Below are 24,529 nucleotides of genomic sequence, written 5' to 3'. Positions count from 1 at the left end.
GTCGATACAAAAGAAGCATTTTTTGAGTTATTGATGCGCGATGCAATGGGCAGCGACTATTGTCAACCCCGCCGCAGACGGGCAGCGCGACTGCCTGCACCTAGGTACATGTTCATGTATATGTAGCGTGCGAAGTTCAGATCATGCGGCAGAAGCGCATTCCGAGACGGCATTCGTCGACTTGCGCAAGCCGCACAACGTCTGTCCCTTGACCCGTTCCTTCACCCTTCTCTACCCGCAAGGATCCCCAGTTCTAACTTCATCCCCAGAGTCAGGGGAAGCACAGAATTCACATGTTGATGGCTCCGTCCAGTCGCTCATCAGAGATCTCACCAACTCATTGTGTGCCCAAGCGGCCGCGTGGTCAAGAGCTGGGAAAAATATCCGAAAACTGCCGGATGGCTTCCACCAACCCATCACATGGCCACCGCCTTTTTGACGGAAATATGACGGGTCTCTTGAAGAAATGTCAGAGGCGGCGCACCACTACTGGCAGTGGGGCTTGACAGCAAAAGTCAATAGAGGGAAGCACATCAGCCGCGATCTGTGGAGGCTCGTCTTTGGGGAGCGGGCGGGCCGCGGCATCGCACCCGCATCGACGAAACGGAGTCAAAGAGGGGTCGCACGTGGCGGCCATGAGGTCGCGAGCCCAAAAGGAGGAGGGGATTTGCTTTTCTGGGGCAGGCAAGGAGAGGGAAAAGTGACAGGACAAGGGGAAAATGGGGAGCCAAGGCGCCTTGGATGGTGCGGGATGACGAGAGAGCTACTGTGCGGGGAGGAGGCGGTCAGGCAGGGTCGCAGGCAGGCCATGTCGTGTTTTGGTTGCGGAGACGATGCGAGCGCGCGAACCTGTGAAACGCATCGGCCGGCAGCAAACACGTCGTGGTGTTGTTGGTTCGGCGAAGGCGTGCGAGCGGGCCTGCGGGTTGGCTGGCCGGGCTGGCTGGATGGCTGGATGGCGCTGGCCGGGCTGTGCTGGGGAGCTTCTTGACTACCTATAAAGACGCTTGACTCTGGATTTGGATATGCTTGGTTTTGTTTCGTTTGCTCCCCATGTCTTGACATGTCGCACTCACTGTCGTTGTTGTTGTTGTCGACGACGTAGCCAGCCGACCCAGCCAGCCAGCCAGCCAGCCAGCCAGCCACCAGAACCGGGCACGCCGCCACAGGAACCGAAGCTACGCTACCCACGACCATGATTCGGGAGCGCCTCTTGCTGGCCTGCTGCTTCTTCTTTTCGTCGTGCTATACGACTCCAGAACCGCAGAGCCCGGCATCACCCCCGCCGAATCCGCCTTTCATCCCCGGCCAGCGGAGGCCCGTCGCCTTGCCTATTGACAGCTGCCCTGGATACACAGCGTCAAATGTCCAGGATCGCGGCTCTAGCTTGACGGCTGACTTGAGGCTTGCCGGAACCGCGTGCAACACCTACGGCCGGGATCTGACCGAACTGAAACTGCGTGTAGAATACCAAACTGGTAAGTGACCATGGGCACACGCTAGACTTCTTTCTGTCATTTTTGAGTTGGCTGGATTTCAGTCCGCGCCTGGGTGTTGCGCTTTGCAAAACACCAATTTTGCTTGGATGTCTAGTCATAGTTCCACAAGTACCTTGGAAATGGCCGGAAGGCAAGAGATTGAATCACTCTTTATATGCAGATTGAAATACCTGCTTCTATCAAGTTCTCAGGCGGCAAAAAGTTTGCACACTGTTCCGTTGGTTGTTCTCTGCGACAGGGAGTAGGCATTTTCAAGTTCCGCCCATATATCTTTGCTGGTTTCTTTATGCCCCTTGCGCGCGGCAGGTTGAAGGGCGTTTCCAAGTCAAACTGGAAATAGGGGCTGACGATCCACATAGCGGACCGGCTGCATATCAAAATATTCGACACATCAGAAAACACTTACCAAGTGCCCGAATCGGTCGTATCGCGACCTCCAAGTAATGCGTCAGTGGCACCTGCGGATTCCAACATTCAATTCCAAATCCAGCAAAATCCGTTCTCTTTCAAGGTCGTCCGCAAGGGCTCAAACGAGACCCTCTTCGACACTTCGGGATATAACCTGATCTTTCAGACGCAATACCTGCGCTTGCGTACTCGACTCCCAGATAATCCATACCTGTATGGTTTGGGAGAGCATACAGATCCTTGTGAGTCTTGGACATCTGGAAACCGGTGAAGGCGCAGCAGCTGACTCGTCCTGCAGTTCGTCTTAATACCACTAATTACAGCCGCACCCTTTGGAGTCGGGATGCTCCCAATGTCCTGCCTGGGACCAACTTGTACGGGAACCATCCGGTGTACTTTGACCACCGTGGAAGCTCGGGCACGCATGGCGTTTTCCTCCTCAACTCCAATGGTATGGATATTAAGATCAACAAAGACAGCGCCGCCAATCAGTACCTGGAGTACAACACGCTGGGCGGAATATTTGACCTCTATTTTCTCGCCGGGCCGTCGCCTAGGGAAGTCAGTCAACAGTATGCCGGAGTAGTCGGTCTCCCGGCCATGCACAGTTACTGGAGTCTGGGATTCCACAACTGTAGATATGGATACCGCGATGTGTATGATGTGGCGGAAGCAATTGCCAACTACTCGCAGGCGGGAATCCCCCTGGAAACCATGTGGACGGACATTGACTACATGGATTACCGCAAAGTTTTTACATTGGATCCCCTGAGATTCCCCTTGGACAAGGTGCGGGAGCTGGTCGAATATCTGCACGCGCATCAGCAGCACTACATCATGATGGTAGACCCCGCAGTCGCCTACAAAAACAATACTGCCTATGACAATGGCGCTGCTGCAGATGTTTTCCTCAAAGAAGAAGGTGGCGATGTCTTTGTTGGCGTAGTTTGGCCAGGGCCAGCCGTCTTCCCGGATTGGTTCCACCCCAACGTGACTCAATATTGGAACGGCGAGTTTGAACGCTTCTTCAGCGCCGAGAGCGGTGTCGATATTGATGCTCTGTGGATCGACATGAATGAAGCATCTAATTTTTGTACATACCCATGCCAGGACCCTTATGAATTTGCTCGACGCAACAGATCGCCACCAGACCCTCCGGCGGTGCGCGAGAGTGCCGGCAGGCCTATTCCCGGATTTCCAGCCGATTTCCAGCCACAGCCGCGGAAGCAGATTAGGATGTTGATGGAGCGAGACCGGGGGCCACAGACTGGGTATCGCTTCCGCGACTTGCTGAATCCCCCGTACCGCATCAACAACGTAGCGGGCGCTCTTTCGAATCTGACAATCTTCACCGACGTGGTTCACTACAACGGCGTCACCGAGTACGACGCGCATAACCTCTACGGAACGATGATGTCGACGGCAAGCAGGACGGCCATGCTGAATCGCAGGCCCGGCAAACGACCCCTGGTCATAACGCGGAGCACGTTTGCTGGCGCAGGAAGGGACGTCGGTCACTGGCTCGGAGACAACTACTCCGGCTGGTTCTGGTACAGAATCTCAATCGCCGAGCTGCTGCAGTTTGCTGCGTTGTTCCAGGTTCCAATGGTGGGCTCGGACGTTTGCGGTTTCAATGGCAACACAACGGAGACGCTGTGTGCACGTTGGGCCACGTTAGGAGCGTTTTCGCCTTTTTACAGGGTGAGTTTTCCTGTCGAGCGAATTGCGGAAGAAATGCTGATGAAATGCTAGAACCACAACAGCGACGAGTCTGTTCCGCAGGAATTCTACCGTTGGCCCCTGGTCGCAGAAGCCGCGAGGACGGCCATTGATGCACGTTATCGCCTGCTCGACTACTACTACACTGCTCTCCGCAGACAGACGGTGACGGGAATTCCGTCTATCAATCCGCTGTACTTTTTGTACCCTGAAGATGTCAATACTTTTTCGATCGACCTGCAGTACTTTTACGGCGATTCGCTGCTGGTCAGCCCCGTGACGGACGAAGACAGCACCAGCGTGTCCATGTACTTGCCAAACGACATTTTCTACGACTTTTGGACAGGCGCTGCCGTCAGGGGGAACGGATCGTATATTTTGCTCACCCAGGTACCTTACACATCGATCCCGCTGCACATTCGGGGTGGCAGCATCATTCCACTGCGTGTGAAGTCGGCCAACACGACAGCGGAGCTGCGCAGACAAAACTTTACGCTAATCATCGCGCCTGGGCTGGATGGCAAGGCGACGGGGAGTCTCTATCTGGACGACGGCGAGTCGATTGAGCAGGCGACGACGAGTGAGATTCAATTCAATTTCGACGGGCAGAAGCTGTCGACATCGGGGACGTTTGGATACAATTCGGGCGTGGTAATCGAGGGAGTTAGAGTGCTGGGACGGGGGAGCGCAGGATCGTCGGGAGGCGTCGTTCAGGCTCAGAAGCTGCAAGCAGGCTCGGCAGGAACAAGCATAAGCCTGACTGAGGCAGCCCAAGTGGACGTCTAGGTACATAGATACCTAGTGATGTTTGATAGAGTGTAATGATGGTGCTGACTGTTGAAAGAGAGTTTCGGGAGAAATGCCGGATGCAGCAAGCAAATGGAGGACGCGTAGGCGGAGGTGTGAGCTGCTGACTACTGACCCCAACCCAACCCAAGCTTCGCGTGCAATGCACGATCACGATCGGCTTTGGGTTTGTTCAGGTCATTGCCAGCCAACTCCTCTGCTCTCAGTTTCAGCCAGCTCCGTGTCACATTCATTGATGCGCCGTCCAGTCTCGCCTGTTCCTGATCCGCCGACCTGCCTTACCTAGGTACCTGTGCCTGTGCCTTGGTTGGTAGTCCACGCTCCCGTTCTACCACCGCCGTATCTGCCCACTAGGTACTTACTCACCACCCTACCGCCGCCTTCTCCGCACACCACCTCGACTCCTTGCTTCTCGCCCTCGTCCAGCTGCGGGCACCAGCCTGCCTCCGTCTCGTCAGCTCCGCCGCTGCTATTGACCCGTCCAACCTTTCTGCTGTCCCCGTCTGTCTGCGGCTGCCGGCCATCCCCTCGGCCAACATGAAGGCTGCTCCATTGCTCGTCTCATGGCACAACGACAATGCCGCCATCTATTCAGCCCATTTCGAGCCACACGGAAAGGGCCGTCTCGCAACCGCTGGCGGCGACAACAATGTTCGGGTAAGATGAATGCAAACATTCACAATGGCTCTATCGCTAACAAACATGCCCAGCTCTGGAAGATTGAAGGCTCTGGCGAAGACCGCAAAGTAAATTACCTCTCCACCTTGGTCAAACATACCCAAGCCGTCAATGTCGTTCGCTGGTGTCCCCGAGGTACGAATCAGCCGTCCCGTCGTCTCCATCCGTTCTGACACACAACCTAGGCGAGCTGCTGGGCAGCGCGGGCGACGATGGAAACGTCTTACTCTGGGTCCCCTCGGAGGTGCAGACTTCTGGCACTTTTGGAGAAGAGGGCCTGGAGGACAAAGAAACATGGCGGGTGAAGCATATGTGCCGTTCTCTGGGCTCGGAGATTTACGACATGGCGTGGTCTCCCGACGGGTCCTTTTTCATGACGGGCAGCATGGACAACATTGCCCGGATCTACAACTCTCAGAATGGTACGAACATCGAGCGTAGCAAATGGACCACCTCTAACTTGCGTACAGGTCAGGTCGTCCGCCAAATTGCCGAGCACAGCCATTATGTCCAAGGCGTGGCCTGGGATCCTCTCAACGAATTCGTTGCTACGCAGTCTTCTGACCGCTCGGTGCATATATATACACTGAAAACCAAGGATGGGCAATTTTCTTTGGCGCAGCACAACAAGGTCACCAAAGTGGACTTACCAGCCCGCCGCATATCTTCCAGCAGTCCTGCTCCGCCGGATTTTGGCTCCCGCGCCTCGTTCGTGGCAGATACCCCAAATCTGACGGCCAGCTCGCCAGGTCCTTCTGCTCCTGGAACACCAGCGTCGCTCGCTCTACCGATGAATCCTCCCACATCTCATAGTCGAAGATCTTCATTTGGGTCGTCGCGGCGATCAGCATCCCCCGCGCCTTCTTCAATGCCGCTACCCGCTGTGATGCCTTCGACATCACCAAATATACACGCCGGGCTATCTGTGCGCAACGCCAACATCTATGCCAATGAGACGTTGACTTCTTTCTTCCGGCGACTGACGTTTGCTCCGGACGGAAGCTTGTTATTCACTCCCGCCGGACAGTACAAGACCTCGCACCCGTCAAGTTCAGATGCCGCCAAAACGTCCGATGATATTATCAACACAGTGTACATTTACACACGAGCGGGCTTGAACAAGCCTCCAATCGCATACCTTCCAGGCCACAAGAAACCGTCAGTTGCTGTCAAATGTTCTCCCGTGTACTACACGCTGCGAGACTCGCCTCCGCCTACCAAGCATATCACAATCGACACATCCTCAGCTGAAGACGAGATCCCGGCCCTCCCGGAGCCTGCGATGGCGCAATCCAAGCCAATCTCGATTTCTTCTATGGACCCACCTCCGTTTACGAGCGTGCCCTCGCCATCTCCAAGCGCTGCGGCTGCCTCGCCCCGGCCAGACTCATCATCCGGTGCAGCCGCATCACCTGTGCCGGCAGGGCCCACTGCGGCGTTCAGCCTGCCCTATCGCATGATTTACGCCGTAGCTACCCAGGACGCCGTACACATTTACGATACACAACAACAGAAGCCGCTCTGTATTGTCAGCAACCTGCACTTTGCCACGTTCACCGACCTTACTTGGTTAGTAGTATGATTCTTGCCCGGGAGTGATTTCTGACATTTTTGTAGGACCAATGATGGCAGCACGCTGCTTATGACCTCCTCGGACGGATTCTGCTCGTGCCTCACTTTCCAGCCAGGCGAACTTGGACAAGTGCACCCCGGACCAGCCAAGCACCAACAGCCAACCTCCATCAACATCGCCGCGGCTACCTCGAACCAATCAACGCCCACCCCAACACCAACTCAAACCACTGTGCCCATGGCCAAGCAGACTTCACAATCCGGCACGACATTCCCCGCTTCACCGTCATCATTCGCGCCTGCCCGACCCGCTAGTCCCGCTCGTTCAATGTCTTGCTCCTCGATTGCAACACAGTCGTCCTTTGCTCCTGGCCCGGATCCCAATGTGGCGCTCAGCAACCAGACTCCTTCCATCAGCGCTGTGCCTGGTGTCGCTGCAGCAAATCCCTCTGGCTCGGTGCCCATGTGGACGCCCCCCCACACGCCCATGCCCGGCACTGCAAACGCTAGCGCCGCCAACTCGGTGAGTGGAAGTAGCGTTGCTGCGCCGCCTCCTGCTGCGGCAGCAGCCGCACCACCTGCCAGGAAAGAGGGAGCAGAAGAAAAGGCCGCCGACGAGTCTTCTCGGAATCTGAAGAGGGAGGGTGATGTCGAGAGTGGATCGGACAAGCAGCCCGAGCCGAAGAAGAGAAGAATTGCACCGACGCTGGTAAGCAGGCTGGCCGAGGATGAAGCCGGAGCCGGGGACAGCGCCGGAAACGACGGTAACAGCGGTGCTGCGCCATCGGCCTAAGTCAACGTTGTCGTTGCATCACGATGGGAGTCTCGTTGCGTTGCAGAAGTATTACCTTCTTTACCATGACTCATTACGTGGAATGTATCATTTCATTTTCTCGTCCTTTTCTTTGCGTCGAGCGTTCAGGCACAAACGTCTTTCTACGGGGATCAATCAGTCGATCAGTCAGGGTTATCAGGGACATGGAACGGGTTATTCGTGCATGTGGAAATCAATCATCAATCAATCAATTAGTATGAATGGGAGGGAGAAATGGCAGAGCCAGCCACCCAGGTGGCATATGGACGTACGGCATGGGATGTATGTATGTAGGCAAGCTATATCAGTGGAACCAGCAGAGGTAGTAGTGGTTGTAGTATTCGTAGTAGATCATTGCATGGTATGGTTTGGCATTGTTTGATGTTGGTTTCGTGGTGTGTAATGTATGCATGGTGCTCTAAACTTCTTTTCTTTTCTGTCTTGATGGGTCGTCGTTGGAATGTAATATGCACGGGAGCACGCTTAGACTGCGTATTTTGCCTTTGGTTTCAACCATTGATTCTCATTCTACCAGACTACAAACTACGTGACCCATGACCCGTGACCCCAAAACTCCAAAAGGAAATCGTCGAAAAGGAAACCACCAATAAGGAAACCACCAGTAAGCTAGTCCATGGGCGCCGGATTCACCACCTTTTCGCCAGTCACTTCTTCTATGCTGTGAATTACTGCTTCCATTGGAGTCGCGAGGGCCCATCCACTAGGATGCGCCCCAAAAAGAAGTCCGATCCACGCTCCAGTGTAAAAGTCCCTTACGACAGATCCAGAGTCTCCGCCAGCTGCGAAGGGTTCGGCGGTCGTTTCCCCCTCATAGTGACTGAAGACCTGAAGACACTCAACAACGGTGCCGTGTTGGTCGTACCAGTCTCCGACTTCGTCATCATCTTTCGCCAAAGACCGCCAAAAGCACGAAGGTCTTCCAAGTCTTGCGGCGGTCCATCCGGTCATCCTGCCAAGCTTCACGACTTTTGACGACGCCTTTGGAAACCGAGTCCACTTTTCATCCGCCTGTTGAGTACTCCAAGGTGGAGAGACGAAGTTTTCCTGGACTAAGGTATTGTCGTATGAACCAGCAGGGGGCAAACAGTTAATTAGCCTCGATGGTTCCACTTCAATCAGAGCCCAGTCAAGTGGAAATTTCTTTTCTCCGAAAGTGACATGTTGATATCCAGAAGTAGCCCGTACAGCGCCCGCAGGGCGCTTTGAGCTCGCATCCACTTGGGAAATGCATTTATGCACCTCTGCGACTCGCTTTTCGGCCTTCTCCAGTTCCAACCTTGCCAATGTGATGCCCATTTCCGCCTTTTCCACCAAAGACGGCCGGCCACCACGGCGATCGTGAATATATTCGTGCCAGCTCTGGAGAGAGCTACTGTAGTTCTTGAGCATTTGACTCGTGTCAAAGTGGGAGGGAATTTTGACTGGGTAGGGACTAGAGCCTCGGGGCAGACACATCGAACGAAGGGGATAAGGTCTCAGGCCTACTGATGTGTTAGTTACATTGGCCAGAGGTAATGTGTGCTTTCACCTACTTTCTTCCAGGCTGGGAGTCTTGATGACGTGAAAATTAGTAAGGATATGAGGATTGGTAGTCCAATCCTGCGACTGAAGATGAACGAATCCACCAACAGTGCCAGTGCTGTCCTCTACTTCTTCGGGGGCTATCCCGTCTCCTGGGTACATGATTGGACCCCATCGGTCTTCATGGAGATTTCGCGTGTTGGGGTCCCGGCCTCCGAGGCCTTCGACGGCCTGCATCTGCCAGACTGCAAGTTTGCATGACGTACTACGCAAATAGCTCGCAATCTCCGGTCGAACGTTGCCCCAAGCCGGGTCGAAGACGTCCGCTGCTTCGATGAGCACAGAAAGAGAATCGTCAGGATGGTGCGCGGACGACAGCCGAACAAGTGACATGCTTTGCCAAAGCATGGATCCGCGTGCCAGAATGCCCATTACTTGTGGTGCAATCGTATTCGACCAGATATCCAACGGAGCATCCTCAGTGGCAGCGGGAAGGATTCTGGGATACCCGTACTCAACAATTTCGACGTGGATTTGGACGTCGTTGACAACGAAGTTTTCAAGGCTTCGTGCGAGGCGCAGAACCGCGTTATGCCACGAAGCTCTACCGGAATTTTTGTTGTAAGCTAGGACGTGAACCAGCGGCACCAACGAGGATGTTCCAGCGGTACGCTGGCGGCCAAGGCGAAAGCGGTGGATGTCAACCGACTGGCTGGTTAGGATGTTGTGAATAGCGTTCGAAGCTTGTTCCCAGTCCGTGACGAGTTCTTGTTCCTCTTCTTGACTGTCGCACTCAACAAATTTGGTGGGGAGCGGTTGCAAAATTGGCCAGCCAACGCGAAAATTTTCCTCGACAATATTCTCCTCCACTTCCTCATCGCTACGGGCCATTGCCCTTCTTGACTTGGATGATGCTGGGTGCATGGATGGTCCATAGCCGGAAGAACTGGATTGTCCATGAGACATTGGGACGGTGATTTTGCTTGATCTGTTGACTGGATTAGAAACGCATCATGTGAGCCGGTAAAAGACAAGGAGCTTACCTTTAGAAAGGGAGATTCGTAGTGGTGCTTGAAGGGTGAGAAGTGAGCAGGCAAAGGCAGTAGGCGGCAAGATCAGAGACGGTCGGATGATCTCACGTTGGTAAGAGAAGCGTGGTGAGAGGAGGCCGGGGGAGCGGGAATTCTTGGTCCTTTATAGGTCGCGTGGAACAACAGCAAGGAAGTCAGGAAGTCCAGTCAAAAGCCCAAACCGGTGGTGACTTCTGGAACTACCTAAGTCGGAAAGAGCGCCTTCACCTTGGGTACATGCAACCAAGGATCACAGTTGTTGTTGAGCTCGTTGAGGAGACTAAACTTTTGCCCAACAAACGGTCACTTGATGCCGGTGTGCTTGCTTGCTTGCTTGCTTGCTTGCACCCATGTGATGTGATGCAATGCAATGGGTCGTTGGTGGTTGCCGTGCAAGCAACCTTGGAAGCGCTTGTTAGGTAAGGTAGGATGGATGCTCGTGACTCATGCTATAGCACGGCACTCCTCCGAAGGGCAACTGGACGGGGTGCATCCTCCTGGTTTCCACCGCAGACTTTTACACACTGCATCATTCCTATCAAATGCGTGCGTGCGTTTCACACTACAGAGACAGGAAAACACAACAGTGCTTCGAGACCTCTTTCTTGTTTATCGCCCGATGAGGCAATTCTGCAGGATTCGGCTCAACCGTCATGTGTCTCTCTGATCCCGCCATATATATCTACGCACCCATCATATTCCATTGGGAATGAAGGCAAGCGAATCAACAATGCCAGACCAAGCAGTGTGGAGCCTGCTACAGCGCAAGTCCAAGAGTTTCATTTGTGCGCTCGTAAAATACCTTTCTTTTTCTTGAACTTTACTCCTCTAAACCTTCAGCCCACGTCTTGACGCGGCCCCTCAGCTCCCTCATCGCGCCAGCCTCGAGCCAAAAGTGTCCCGCGCCAGCGACCTCGAGCCACGCAAAGCGCGGATTCGTGCGCGGTGGAGTAGCAACAGTAGGAGTGTTCTCACTTGTGTGCATCTGCTCCTGGACCACCTCCGCCTCCGCCTCAGTGGCCAGCTTGCTGCACCACGCGCGCAGACGCTTGGAGCCCGTGAAGCCGTCGTTGGTGCCGAAGAGGATGAGCGTGGGGTGCATCATTAGCGGGTTGGATGATGAGGATCGCGAGGCAGACGAGGAGAAGAGGGAGAGGGAGAAAGACGGGAGGACGGCCGGGGAGGGGGCGAGGGATGGCGCGATGAGGAATGAGAGCGGGGGCAGAAGAGGAGAGATGAGGAGGTAAGCGGGAGAAATGGCGAGCTGCCCATGGGCCGGGAGAGGTGGTGGACGCGCATCGTCATCGTCGGCTTGTCTCTTGTCCACTGTCGCTGTGTTCTCTTGCTGGCGATGATGCCGCGGCGCATGGAAGGAACTGCGCAGCTCTTTGCCCCAGCTCTGTGGACGGCGCAAGTCAAGGCTCAGGCTTCGCCGTCCACTGGCGCCCGCGTCCTGGCTCTTCCGCTTGCCGCCCCCCGCTGTAGCAGCAGGCTCGCTGTCATAGCCGCCGACGGTGACAGGGCTTTTACGCCGACTCCCGAAGGTCCTCCTTGGGCTCGTAGGCCTGAGCTGGTGCTGCTTCTTCGAGGCGTCGTGTTGCTCGACAAGTTCCTCGGTCGTGCGGGCCGCGAGACTGCTAGCAAGTTGGTGGATGATGCTTGCGGCGTGGCTGGTGGGCGCAGACTGAAAGGGAGCAAGAAGAGAGTCTATGGGAGGGAGCCGAGTGACGACAAGGGAGCCGTAGGAATAGCCGCCAAAGACGATTCGGACTGGGAGATCGTTCACGTCTGGAGTTTTGGAAGCTGGAGTAGAAGATTCGCCAGGAAGCTTCAAGGCGTGCACGTAGCAGACCAATGCGCCCGCAAACGACATGTAGTCCGCCAGCTCTGGCTTGCCAGTCCAGCTTGTGCGGCCGCTCGAATTTTGGGCACCCCTACTGCAAGTCAGACCATGCTCTACACGCGTTGCGGGACATGCCATGCCTGAAGTTGAAGGTCCCCACGATGTATCCTTGAGCCAGCAACTCGGCGCCCGCATTTTCAATTATGGGGTCATCGAAGCCCCCACCCAGCATAGCGTAAGGATGTGCGAGGATGGCAACTTTGCGCGGCCATTTTGCGCCCGAATCAGGGTCGAAGTTGACGATACTGGCCGGGTGGTGAATGCGACAATCGAGCGGCGTGCTGTCGTGAAGAGACGGTATTCGGAAGCTGTAAGTTACAGGAAGGAGAAGGGAGCCCATGGCTGGGTTCCCGTGAGTTTTGGAAGCTCAGCGCATGCCGTGGTGGTGGACGTGGTGGCTGTGGAGACTTTTGTAGATGGATGCAGAGAGCGTTGGCAAAGATATGGATAGAGAGTCCATGCCGCGGGGCATGGTGACGTAGCTCGCAAGCAGCATTTTCTGCGAGACCCGGCCGTTCATTTTCTATAGATACGTACGGGATAAATCAGACACCCACCGCTTTTGAATAATCTCTCGTATTTTCATCATAGAGCTCTCAGCGTAAACAACCTAACCATGGTGGTTGCCTGGCGCGCCGTCAGTCCCGCGCATCGCGGACGTTCTCCGCAGTCCCGTCCGTCCAGGCGTCAAACTATCACCACCACCAAACCTCTACATCTCAGACCATAACCACCGCATTGGCAAAGATGGCATCAGCCGTGGAGACGGCGCAGCCGCCGCCGGACTTGCCTGCAACGACAAATGCGCAAGCCGTGCCTTTCCTCACGCAGTTCGTCGGCCGCAACCTGCGCATCCACGTCTCCGACGGCCGCATGTTCATCGGCCAGATGCGATGTACAGACAAGGTACCCATTCGTTCATCCATCCTTCTTCAAACCCTCTACCGAAATTTCGTTTTCAAATTTCCAGCTGACCGACGATTCCTCGCCCATGCAGGACCGCAACACCATTCTCGCGCAGACGCACGAATACCGGCAGCCCAGCGAGCGCGCCCTCCGCGACGCCCTCTCGTCCCCAGACTCCAACAACAACAACAACAACAACTCTGACACGTCATCCTCCAACAATCCCTCGTCCGTTGCCTCGGTCAAGCTGCAAATGACGAGCCGCTTCGTGGGCCTCGTCGTCGTACCCGGCCAGTACATCACCAAGATCGAGTATGAGCAGAGCATGTTTGCGCCGGAGCCCGAATTCCCCGAGGCGCCGGAGGCGTGAGAAACACGCGGACGGGTTTCCGCTCGAGTCTGTCGGTGTGTTTCGCTAGCAACCCTTCGCTTCTGGGGAGAGAAGCTTTGAAAAAGGCTGTAGTTTTCGCGAGTGCCTCAATCGAATTTGATACCCTGGGCTTGGGCAACGAAAGGGCAGGCTTCGTGCCAAAAATTTGTGGCACACACAAAAAACACAAGGTGTACATAAGAAGCATTCTCACACCTAATCTGGCGAGTAACAGGGAGAATCCAAGCGTGGAAGGGACACAGTAACGAAAAGCATTCATGAGCTCCAGCTTGTGGAAGACACATCTGTGTGTGCCACGACTTTTGCTATCAAGCCTCGGAGACTGGTGCAGACTGGAGGCCTCGTGGCGACCATCCAGCGCGAGAGATGTTCGACCCTGTCAAGAAATGTCGCCGATGCCGGCGGCCACTAAGTCACGCAGCAGCCACAATGCCCTCAAATTGGATTGGAAGGGCATGAGAGAGACATTTGAAGGGGATAGCACATCTCATCCACCATTCAGAGGACGAGGTTTCTGAAAGGATATGGGCAGGAAGGACTTTGGAAGCTACTAAGAGAGCTTCCCGGCAGCAGGATGTATTACAGGCAGTTTGGGTGTATAATTACAAGAAAGAAAACGCGGGTCAATCCGCTTGAATCGATTTCCCGATCCCATGTTTTTTTGTGCAGTCCCTTCCCTCCACCGTCCAAAAGCAAAAGACTCTATGACCAAAAACGCTCTAACCGACCCGATGCCGCTCCAGAAAAGCCAAAAACGGAAGGAAATGCCGAAAACAAAGAGAGCGAAATTTTTTAGGAACGTACCTACGCCGCGCTGATTCAAGATTTGTGCTTGATAAATGGAAAAATCGGAATGTGGAAACGAGGCAGAGTCGAATGTCCTCCTTGATAGTGGAGGCAGATCACTCCATCCACAACAGCCACTTGACAGCTCGGCCGGCACCCGTGCCCACGCCTAGAACACCCCTGACCACGACAACAACGAGCCACACCCACCACATGATACCCAGAACCATCCACTCGAGCATGACCCACCCAGCGCGCCGCACCCATCGGAAGCGACGCCTCCTGGCGCGGCCCATGGCCTCGATGCGGTCGACAATCGCCTTGACAGCGAGTGTCGCCTCGGACCCGACTTCGCGCAGAAACGCGTCGGCGTTGTCGGCGCAGTTGTGACATCGCGGCGTCAGCTTGTCTCCGATTTCGATCTGGAGTGCCTCGCAACGGCGCCGTAGCTCGGCTGCGCGGTGCCGCGCGAATGAGTCGGTGGCAGCGAGGAGCGCCTCGTTGTTGCGGGCGAGGCTCGAGGCGAGGATGCGGGCCGCAAGAACATGCTCTTCGCTGGCTGGTAGAGGATACAGTGGAGCGTTGTCGGCGACGGCAGCGGCGTTTACAAGGAATCGGGGAGGAGGATCGTGAACTTGGTGGGCGCGGCGGGCGAGCTCGGCAGCTTTGACGCCGGAACAGAGGAGTAGTGCGCGAACTCGAGCGATTTCGGTACGTGTTGTGAAGAAAGATGCTTTGGGTATGCCCCCAGATGGTCTTCGTTGGTTCTCAGGCTTTTGGTTAGAGATGCTCCACTGGCGATGTCCAATTGAAGGCCGGGCAGCATCGGCTGACGTTGAGGCCTTGACTGATAGTCCGGTGGGTGGGAGGTGGCCTGTCCGTCCGACTCCGCCGGGTACTTCGAGGAGCGCGTTGATGTGGTTCCGGGCCGCGGATGGAGAGCGGGATTGTAACTCTGGATCTTCAGAATGAGCACGAAGGATTTTTTCACGGATTTCCTCGGCAATGTCACCTGGAGACGAAGACCGGGAGCTGATTTTACCAAGATCAAGCCGTGGGGGCGCAAGGTGATCGAAACGGGTTGGCCTTCGGCGATGAACGTAGAGTTTTTCGTCTCCCCTATCAGACTTGTCTCCCTGAGATTGCGAGTTGGCAGATTTGAAGGTTGGCAGCTCCATGTGGTATTTGGACTTGCTGTCTGACGCATCTGACATAGCACCGGTGTCTGTTGTTGTACGAGATGCCGGCTTGGGCCTGGCCAATACTACGGTTCTGGACATGTCATCATCCGAATCGCTGGTAGAGGAATGCTCGCCGTCGCTGGAAGAATCGCTGTCTTCTGGGGGCTTATCCTTTTTAAAGACAAAGTGTCCCACTTTCGAGCCTTCTTGTCGGACGCCCTTGAAGAACCTTGTAACAGCAGATCCAGGATCTTTGTCTTTGGCCTCCCTCCGCTTGCCATCTCTAAGCTCGAAGCTGGAGATGCTGTGGATGCTGTCTGTCGTTTTGTGAGACTTCAACAGCGGCTTGGAATTGGATCGATGGAGCTGTTCCACGCTGAGTCGTCCTGGATCAGTTGGATCTCCGCTGATTTGCCTGCCATGTGTGCTTTCAGATAAGATATCTGAAGGGATTGACTTGTGTTTGGCAGCGCTGGTATCAGTGCGGAAGAATGGTAGTTTTGATCTCCGATGCGGCTTTTGGTCAGGAGATGCAAGTCCACTTGGTGAAGAAGTGCGGTCTAAACTGAGAGTTTGGGATATTGGCGTCAAAGGCGCGGAAGACTCGAACGACGGCCGCTGCTCTAGCGTGGGGTTCTCAGCTGCTGACTTGAGACGCGTCGTGGCCTGTTGCGCAGCAGCCTTTTCACTGCGCTGATCTTGCTCGTGCTCAGGAGCAGTCCTCACGCGTCGAGCGGCCTGGCCAGTACCCCACCTGTCCGGAGAGCTGAAATTTGGAGATGACTGGCTGTCTTGCCTAACCTCATTGTCAATCATGGACTGCATATGGCGCTCGAGTGGACCAATGTTTTCTCCTTGCGAAGGACGTCGCCAGGCTGCCCTCTTGCGCACGTCTCGATCATCATCGGAAGATGATAGACCGGAAGAGCTGTTTGAACGTGATCTGATCCAGCCGAGCTTTCTCCCGCGATCCTGACTTTCATCACGATCTCTGTGAAGGAAATGGCGCTTTTTCCTGCCTCGCGTGCTTCCATTGTCGCTGGTGTCTGTTGTCCTATAGTCCGAGACGTGCCCCGTGGATGACTGTCTTTCCAGACTGATCCTCGCAAAGTCTCGACTGATGCGAGCCTTTTGTAAGCTTGCCCTTTGTTCGGGAAATATTCTGTTGCCATGCCTGTCTTCTATCAGCATCTTGTGGCTATCCTGCTCCATCCACACGGCGTCTGCCAGAAATTCAGACGGTAAAGTGAACCAGTCCATTCGCGGCCTTGGTGCCTTTCCAAGCAGAATACTAGTCTTTTTGCCATCCTCTGGCAATTGTTGTGGCAAATTGGCGAGGCCAGTCCGTTCAAACGGTGGTAAAAGGACGTTTTCCGCGCGACGATATCCATTTTCTTGAGAAGCCTCTTCTACGTCGTCAATCCACTCTCGTACCCTGTCTGAATCTTCGAACTTGTGAACGTCAGGATTCAAAGCATGGCGCTCGCGCGCCCTCAACTTCCTATTGCGGATGAATTGGAGCGGATTGTACCGTCGACCCATTTGATTCGAAGCAGCTCGCGAGGGATTCGGTTTCAGTCCAACAATGGCAGTCCCAGGTATACTAGATGAGCTCAAAGAGGCACTAGTTGCTTCGGCAGGATTCAAAGGCGGCAGAAACTGCAACAGCCGACGGTATTCGCAGGAGAGTTCAATATAAGTGCGTGCCTTTGCTGCTCGTGCAAGCGTTGCATCTGAGAAGGTGTAGTTGTTTTGGATACCGGTCGTCGGGTCCATGACTGTGCCTGGGGTCGATACGGACACATGGCGCGAGGGGGGAGTGCCAACCCTGCCTCCGTTTGGTGACATGTTGCGAGAGATTCGCCGTGGCTGCTGCAGTGCTTGCTTAAGGCTTCCTCCTATGCTATAATTTGCAAAGCTTCCTTGCATAGGGTTATTTTGAATCGAGAATCCAGCCGAAGTTGTCCTACGGCCACTTCCAAGAGCTGGCGCCGGGAGCTGTCCGGCACTAAACTGCCTGCGTCGACTCTCGCTCAGACTGAGGGCCATGTTGACAATCTGGAAAGGGTCGATTCCAGAGTTGGAGCTGTGTTGCTCGTGGCTATCGGAGGGCAGGTCAAAATTGACACCCAGACCCTTGGTCTCCCGTGCAGTGCCTTGCCTACCATCCCCACTCGCATGTATTTCCTGAGAAGCATCGGGTGAGACTGTACTCGGCTCACCACTGGAGGAAGGGAAGCTCCTCGGGGAGGAACTGCGACTGTATTGCCCGGGAGAGCTCTCGTACGATCCTGGACTTTTGCTTTTGCGCCGCTTCTCTATGAAGAGCTTGTCCTTTTCACCAGAGCGACCATGTCTCTTGCGCATGAGCGAGTCGACTCCAGGAAGGATGGGCTCGAGTAGGAATCCTCCAGATCTTCGGGGCGAGCGCTTCCTGAGAGTGCGCTCTTGGGTAGAGGCGAGGTCGGCACCCAACAGCCCCTGTTCGCGCGCGCGACCATTCGCATGGCTTTCTTCGCTTCTGTCCTCTGAAAGTATGGAGCGCAGAGGGCTTTTTCTTCTCTTGGAGGCTCCCGACTCGACGTTTCCAACATTCAGGGCTGAGCGTCTGGAGTGCAGAGTGGCCGAGGAACCGGGCGAGGGTTGCGATGAGGTGGAGCGTCGTAGTTCGCTAGAGGGTGTGGAGCTGGCCGAGGCCATGTTCGGCATGCTACCGCAGGGTCGCGGTAGATGGGTGATGGCAGACGAGCATATCTAGCGCGCAGTAGTGGGTGGAGGAGGAGGAGTCGCGGTGAGCGAGGAGTAGTATAGAGCAGCCCAGGCCGACAGTTCGGCGCAGAGGAGTGGCAGCGGGGGGTCGACCCATGAGGTGCATGTGGCCGGGGGTGAGGGAAACCTGGTCAAGCTCGGCGCTGAAGTCATCAAGCGATCCCAACCCACGCGCACATCACTGGATGGGCCATCGATCAACACGCGCAATTTCTATTCTTTGTTTCTCCCAACTTCGACTGCCCGCGACGCTGACATCAACCGTCGCGACAATGCTTGTTCAACCGCCATGTCTCTCTTCGGTGGTTCGCAGCCACCCCCGCCAACCTCTCCCCCAAGCGCCCACCTAGCCACTTTCGCGTCCAGTCCGCCACCGCAGCCTTCCTCTGAGCCTGCCACCGCGCCAGCTCTGTCGATCGAGCTCGATGAAGTCGACGATGACTCCGGTAGTGATACCGACGACGATGAACGCGACAACAAATTCGCAGGCACTACCTCAGCCTGGAAACGACATGCCGAAAACGAACTTAATCTTCACTCTTCGCTCTCGCACCTTGCGGCCGACGACATATCTCGGCACCTCTACATCGCCCACACGCTCCGACCATGGTTTCGAAGTCCCCCGGCCACCAACATCAAGCCTTATCAGAGTAAACGCCGATGGGGTGGAGCAGGTGCGCAAGAGAACGTCTGGAATCCACCGAGGAAGTGGACTGCATGGCCTTTGAAACCCAGCGAAGTTCCGCGAAAATGGGAGCGGTTTGGCGAAGTCCCTGAGATCGATCCAGAAGACGAATTCACTATTCGCGAAGATGGCTTCTTGAAGTGCAAGCCCAGCAGAGATTTGGAAGAGTTGGTTTTGAGCGTCGCACTGCGCAGGGCCAAAGAGCAGTGGAGTAGTAGAGAAGAAGAACGCACACCAAGACAAATGGAGAGATCCATACGGCAGAGAAGGAAACCAAATGACAAGAATGAAGATTCTGATTCATCCGGTAATGGGCCTCGACATCAATCAAGAGGGCAGGTATCAAGGGACGCAAAATCAGAAACATCTTCGAGTCTACGCCGTCAGTCCACAATAGACCGCGATCGAGCCCTGGGCAATATCAGACCGATAGTCACTACCGACGACGACGCGGCGCAGCAGATCCTTCAGCCCTCTATACGTTCGCTTCTTAACAACCTAGATTCTCTTCTCGCTGCCCTGCATCGTTCAAGGCAAAACCACCTCGATGGTGCCCGTAACACCAAAGCCAAAAAAAAAGGCCCCGAGAAACGAAAAGTGGCAGACACTGATGCTCAAGCCGCTGAAGCAGAGCCTCCGCGAAAGCGAGCCCGAGGTCGGCCTCGGAAAGTTCGTGAATTGGAACCGCCTGATCCTTCCAGCCCTCCAGGCCTAGGTGGACCAAATGAGCTAGATGCGGAGCTTCCGCTGAGTCAAGCCCGTGATCGGCCCTCGAAGGCACAAGAATTGGGACCACTTGAGTCCACACCTGCTCCAAGCCTAGACGAACCCACTGAGCAAGATGCAGGCCCTGTGCAGCGTCCAGCAACGGTCCGGGGTCGTCCGAAAACACTCGGAAGCCGCCGCCTTCCCGGCGAATCCTACTACTTGTTGCGCAAACGCCTTCAAGAAGAGGAGACAGCTGCTGCTGCTACCCCGGTCCCCGAAGAGCCTCCACCCCCCGAGAATCACCACCGCCAGTCTTCGAGCGCTTCCGATTCCAGTGACGGTTCTGCTGTAGATGACGCGACCATAAACGCCAGGCGACCTGGCGGGTCTCGTACCTTCGGCCTCCGTGACTGGAGCGAGATACTGGGTACTGCTGCGCTGATTGGCGCATTTAAGCCGTCTGTTGTTCAACGTGCTGCGCAACGCTGCTCCAACATTTTCAAAGAAGGCATGAAATTCCACACCCTCAATGAAAGAAGTGCGCTTGAGGAAGATCCAGGGAAGGCCGTCGAGTATGTCCCCGGCCTTGTATTACCGCCACTGTTAGACCAGCCCAGTGACATCGAAACTGGAGATCATCATACTGGGGCCACAAATGACGAGGTCTCCGACAACGAAGAAGAGACTAATGCGGGGGATGAGCCCCGGCCTCTTTGGGATGGCATCTCTAAAAGCTGTCCGCATGTTTCGTGTCAGCGTCATGACATGCCTTACCGTTTGCTTCGGCAGCTGATTATGCATGTGAGAATGAAACATGGCTACTCGCTGCCACCGATAACGGACGCCTTCAAAGACAAAGCTACTTCCGATGGCTTTTTGGAGCCGATAAAAGGTCGCTCGGGCTGGCGGACCCGGGATGCGGCGCCGCGAGAAAAGCGTGGAAAAGCTTCCGCTGAAACCAGAAACACGGACACCCGCAGAAACGCAGAGCAGGTGGACGAGCGCGAGCAATCGGGAGTGGAAGGGGCAGATGTGAAGGCGGGGAGCCAGGACGGCAATGTGGATGGTGGAATGGATGAGAGTGATTAAAGCTGAACTGGATGTCAATGGCATTTTGGAAGCATGTTAGCAAGGTATCTAGATGAGGAATGAGTCCGCTATTTGAGATTAAATCGACCGAACGTGATTCAAGCACAAGTTGTTGGCTAGCGGAAGTCGACTTTGTCGACAATCAAAGCATTAGGCGATACCAACGCTTCTTGAGCACAGGTATTGAACTGACTCTCCATTTGCCAGGGGCTCTTTGTACAATCACAATTGACGACACAACCATATTTCAAATAGCCTTCGATCTCCCACTCCCACAAAGAAATCATTTCCATCATTGGTGGTTGCAAGTCACGTGAGGACGCGCCGGCCTGCTTCCTGCCGCGTCGCGCTCTCAGACATCCTCAAAACATCCACATTGATGACTACGCAACCTCCCCATGGATGCCCTTTTGGCCGGACTGAATGAGGCGCAAAAATGTGCTGTATCAAGCCCGGCCTCCGTACTACAGGTTCTGGCCCCACCTGGCTCTGGCAAGACCAAGACCCTCACAGCACGCGTCGCCTTTCTCCTGGGTCAACGAAACATCAAACCATGGAACATCATCGTCTGTACCTTTACTATAAAAGCCGCCCGGGAGATGAAGGAGCGCATCCGCGGTCTGGTGGGCGACGGTACTGAGCAAAAATTGATCCTTGGGACATTTCACTCTGTCGCGCGCCGATTTCTTGTCTACTACGGTCATCACATTGGCATCGAAAAGGGCTTTGGAATAGCTGATAGCTCAGACACGCTAGCGATTCTGAAGCGTATAATCAAACGGCGGCAGTATTCGACAGAGCCAGGCGTGGCTCGATCCAGGATATCGGGACTCAAAGCCAAGAGCATCAGCTGCGACCAGAATGCTGCTGCGAACAAGAGCGTGGAGCAGCAGGAATTCGCCGCCATCTACACCGAGTACGAGGAAACCTTGAAAGGATCCAATCTCCTTGACTACGACGACCTACTCCTCCGTTCCCTGGATCTGTTGCGCCACCGCCCTGAATGTGTCTCCAACATTGAGGCTGTCCTTATAGACGAATTCCAAGACACCAATCATGTCCAGTACGAGCTCATGCGCTTGATGGCGCAGTACAAAAGGAATATCACGATTGTTGGCGATCCTGACCAGAGCATCTACGGATTCAGGTCTGCGGACATCAAGAATCTGAAAACGATGCAGACACAGTACCCAGAGACAATTGTCGTTGTTCTGGAGGAAAACTACCGTTCTGGCGGTGCCATCTTGCAATCTGCTCAGAACGTGATAGAACAGGATTCGAGCCGGCCTGCCAAGGCACTGTTCCCGACCCACTGTGTGGGAGAGATTCCAGTCTTGCGACGCCTTCCATCTGCAGCCGTGGAAGCTCAATGGATTTTGACTGAAATCCAACGAGCGCGGCTACTGACCGGTAAACTCATTGCATTCTCGGACTTTGCCATTCTCTTACGGTCTGCTGCATTGTCCAGACACATCGAATCTGCCCTTGGAAAAGCTGGCGTTCCATACCGCATGGTTGGTGGTCTGAGGTTTTTTGACCGAATGGAGGTCAAGATTGTTCTGGATTACCTCAGAGTCATAGCCAAGCCAGACCACAATGACGCTCTCGTGCGTGTAATCAACGTGCCGCCACGCAAAGTCGGAGAAGTGACTGTCAGGTCCCTTTTGGATGAAGCAGAGGAGGCAAAGGTTCCGCTGTGGAGCGTCATTCTCAAGGCTGTACAAGGCAACAAACGACCAAGGACGAAGCTTGCACCTCAGGCGGAAAAGGGGATTCAAACATTTGTGAACATCATCTTGACTTCACAAAAGAAGCTGTCATCGACCGAGTCGCCCTGTTCTCTTCTTGAGTTGATCAATCACGTTATGAAGAAGCTATCTTTTGCCGAGTTCATCAAGAAGACGCACCCAGAAGACTTTGAAGCACGCTGGGCCAACGTTGAGGAACTCATCGCACAAGCCTCTGATAATGCCACCGAATCAGACAACTCAGCAGTACCAGATGAGACGCTCCCCGAAGTCGAAGGCGTAGAGCAGCGCAGCTTGTCTTCAGCGGAAGACTCGCTGTCTCGCTTTTTGGCCAACGTGGCGCTTTCAACCGAAGTCCAGCAAGAAGAAGGCCATGTCCAGGATCAAATCACCATTTCCACAATCCACGCAGCCAAAGGTCTGGAATGGCCTGTCGTTTTCGTCCCTGCTGTTTATGAAGGATCCATCCCGCACTCCCGAGCTGAAGACCATGACGAAGAGCGTCGTTTGCTCTATGTCGCCATGACGCGAGCTCAGGCTTTGCTCTATCTCAGCTGTCCGATCAAAAGTTCCCAGAGTGAGCAGACTACGCTCTCTCCATTTCTTTCGGATAAGGCACTGAGCAGCTCCTTTGGCTGTCGTGGCCCCAGCTTCACCTATACGGCGACACAAAATCTCGCCCGGATATTGCGCCGGCCTTGTCCAAGCGTAGCAGAGTGTTCGACAGGCAGGGTGTCTGTTGAGCGCGTCGAGGATGACTACTATCCTGAAGATGGAAGCGATCCGGACCCGCAGAGCACGACTTGGGACTTTTACAACAGCAAAAATGGCAACGTACCATCAAAACGCCAGCGGCTCAACGACTACGTCTCCGTGTCCGGTAGCACTGATGGTGCTGAGTGTGTCGGCACCAACGTCACCATGAGCTCGGTGACCTCCTTTTCCATCTCCAATACCAGCATCCCTCCAGGCGGCTCCTCAGGGTTCATGAGTGCCAGCACGCGCATGCAGCAAATGGCATCAGAAGCCGCCGCCGCAGAAGAAGCAGCATCTGCCCAGCGCGCCGAACGCAACCTCCTGCGCACCGTGTCCGCCGAGCTCTCCAAAGACGACAGCCACGGCAGCTACTTTTCCAACTTCAAGCGCAAGGCCGATGTGCCCAATGAGCCTACCTACAAACGCAACCACAATGCTCGCGCTCCTCCGCCCGGTCAAGGCAGCATAACGTCATTCTTTGGGCGGCCCACCGCTGTCAAACCCGTGCGGACAGAGGACGAGCAAGTAGCCGATGCCATTGCATTCGTGCGAGAAAAGAAGATGCGCACGGCGGCGGGGGCAATAGACAAGTCAGGAACGTGGCTGAAGGGCGTGGCAGAGAGGTCAAAAAATCAGACGCAGGACCGCTCCCACCACGGCGCCGCACTGCCTGCACCCAAACTCACCGTTCCTGGCAACAGAAGCGGTGGGACGACGACGGGCAAGGAGAATCAGCATCCCAAACCCCCCTTCGCCAGACCGTCTTTCACATGGGCGAAATCCCTTGCGGCCGCTACTGCTCCCGCGACTTCGAGTACGAGCCCAGCTCCCAGCCTCTCGTCTCATAGAGTGCGCACCGAGCCGCTGCGCGGTCGTCCGCTTCGCCGCGGCATGAGTGGCATTGACTTCGCGGCGCATCAGCATAGCAAGGGCCGCCCATACCCTTTCTACTCGAGTTCGCCGCCGCGCGACATGGCGCAAGGAGAGTGCGACGACGACGACGACGAGCCCGTCGACGTGGCTGGGGAACAGCAGAGTATCTTCGGCGACGAGAAGGGAAATGAGTGCGCCGTATCTGCAACGGACGCCATGCTTGACGTCCAAAGTGAGGAAGGGCCTGACGACGGCGACGACGGCGGCGGCGGCTTCGATGATACGCATGATGCTCTTGCGCCGCCGATGCGCTCGTCGCCGCCTCCGTCGTTGGCAGTCGAAGCAGACGCAGCGGTGGAGGCAGAAGAACGTTCCCCTCCCCTCGCTCTTCACCACCACCACCACCACCACCAACAACAACAACAACAACCACAAAATCACCCCCTATCCACGCACACAACAAGCATCGACGCAGTCAACAACAGCACGTTGGGCTTGCCAGCGGCTACCACCACCGGTGTCGGTGCGGCAAGTAGTCGTCGACCCGGCCGCGTCCTCGGTCTCAGACGCGATGCTGGCGCTCCTGGTACTGGTTGGGTTAATCGCCCGTTTGTTAGGCACAATG

The 24,529-nt window shown here is 55.2% G+C and overlaps 7 protein-coding genes across 7 annotated transcripts; 4 read left to right on the top strand and 3 right to left on the bottom strand.

Annotated features, from left to right (window-relative positions):
• Positions 1–1,195: 1,195 nt before the first annotated feature.
• IWZ02DRAFT_469012 (putative alpha-glucosidase) lies at positions 1,196–4,412 on the top strand (the record flags this gene model as incomplete). Its single annotated transcript, XM_066768678.1, has 5 exons — positions 1,196–1,242; positions 1,342–1,478; positions 1,859–2,149; positions 2,206–3,608; positions 3,660–4,412. The coding sequence occupies 5 exons, from the start codon at positions 1,196–1,198 to the stop codon at positions 4,410–4,412; spliced, it is 2,631 nt and encodes an 876-aa protein (XP_066623854.1).
• Positions 4,413–4,565: 153 nt separating this feature from the next.
• Positions 4,566–7,668, top strand: IWZ02DRAFT_232362 (chromatin assembly factor 1 protein). The gene is made up of 5 exons (XM_066762967.1): positions 4,566–5,090; positions 5,144–5,246; positions 5,297–5,533; positions 5,582–6,680; positions 6,729–7,668. The coding sequence occupies exons 1-5, from the start codon at positions 4,971–4,973 to the stop codon at positions 7,474–7,476; spliced, it is 2,307 nt and encodes a 768-aa protein (XP_066623853.1). The 5' UTR covers positions 4,566–4,970; the 3' UTR covers positions 7,477–7,668.
• Positions 7,669–7,988: 320 nt separating this feature from the next.
• Positions 7,989–10,391, bottom strand: IWZ02DRAFT_448799 (uncharacterized protein). The gene is made up of 3 exons (XM_066767352.1): positions 10,083–10,391; positions 9,051–10,027; positions 7,989–8,999 (listed from the first exon to the last, which is right to left on the bottom strand). Exons 2-3 carry the CDS (start codon positions 10,003–10,005, stop codon positions 8,125–8,127), a joined length of 1,830 nt encoding a protein of 609 aa, XP_066623852.1. The 5' UTR covers positions 10,006–10,027; positions 10,083–10,391; the 3' UTR covers positions 7,989–8,124.
• A 538-nt stretch (positions 10,392–10,929) lies between these two features.
• Positions 10,930–12,550, bottom strand: IWZ02DRAFT_417881 (uncharacterized protein; the record flags this gene model as incomplete). The annotated part of the gene is made up of 4 exons (XM_066765802.1): positions 12,084–12,550; positions 11,517–12,043; positions 11,147–11,450; positions 10,930–11,083 (listed from the first exon to the last, which is right to left on the bottom strand). The coding sequence occupies exons 1-4, from the start codon at positions 12,350–12,352 to the stop codon at positions 10,930–10,932; spliced, it is 1,254 nt and encodes a 417-aa protein (XP_066623851.1). The 5' UTR covers positions 12,353–12,550.
• A 209-nt stretch (positions 12,551–12,759) lies between these two features.
• IWZ02DRAFT_489663 (uncharacterized protein) lies at positions 12,760–13,288 on the top strand (the record flags this gene model as incomplete). Its single annotated transcript, XM_066769599.1, has 2 exons — positions 12,760–12,918; positions 13,010–13,288. 2 exons carry the CDS (start codon positions 12,760–12,762, stop codon positions 13,286–13,288), a joined length of 438 nt encoding a protein of 145 aa, XP_066623850.1.
• Positions 13,289–14,019: 731 nt separating this feature from the next.
• On the bottom strand, positions 14,020–18,152 carry IWZ02DRAFT_232353 (uncharacterized protein). Its single transcript, XM_066762966.1, has 2 exons — positions 15,108–18,152; positions 14,020–15,050 (listed from the first exon to the last, which is right to left on the bottom strand). The coding sequence occupies exons 1-2, from the start codon at positions 17,983–17,985 to the stop codon at positions 14,212–14,214; spliced, it is 3,717 nt and encodes a 1,238-aa protein (XP_066623849.1). The 5' UTR covers positions 17,986–18,152; the 3' UTR covers positions 14,020–14,211.
• A 60-nt stretch (positions 18,153–18,212) lies between these two features.
• Positions 18,213–20,649, top strand: IWZ02DRAFT_498525 (uncharacterized protein). Its single transcript, XM_066770215.1, has one exon. It carries the CDS (start codon positions 18,335–18,337, stop codon positions 20,525–20,527), a length of 2,193 nt encoding a protein of 730 aa, XP_066623848.1. The 5' UTR covers positions 18,213–18,334; the 3' UTR covers positions 20,528–20,649.
• Positions 20,650–24,529: the final 3,880 nt, after the last annotated feature.

This window comes from Phyllosticta citriasiana, assembly GCF_038021145.1.
Source record: "Phyllosticta citriasiana strain CBS 120426 chromosome Unknown IWZ02scaffold_5, whole genome shotgun sequence".
Lineage (NCBI taxonomy): Eukaryota > Fungi > Ascomycota > Dothideomycetes > Botryosphaeriales > Phyllostictaceae > Phyllosticta > Phyllosticta citriasiana.
The sequence above is the reverse complement of the archived record's forward strand: the minus strand, read 5'-3'. Positions and strand labels throughout refer to the sequence as shown.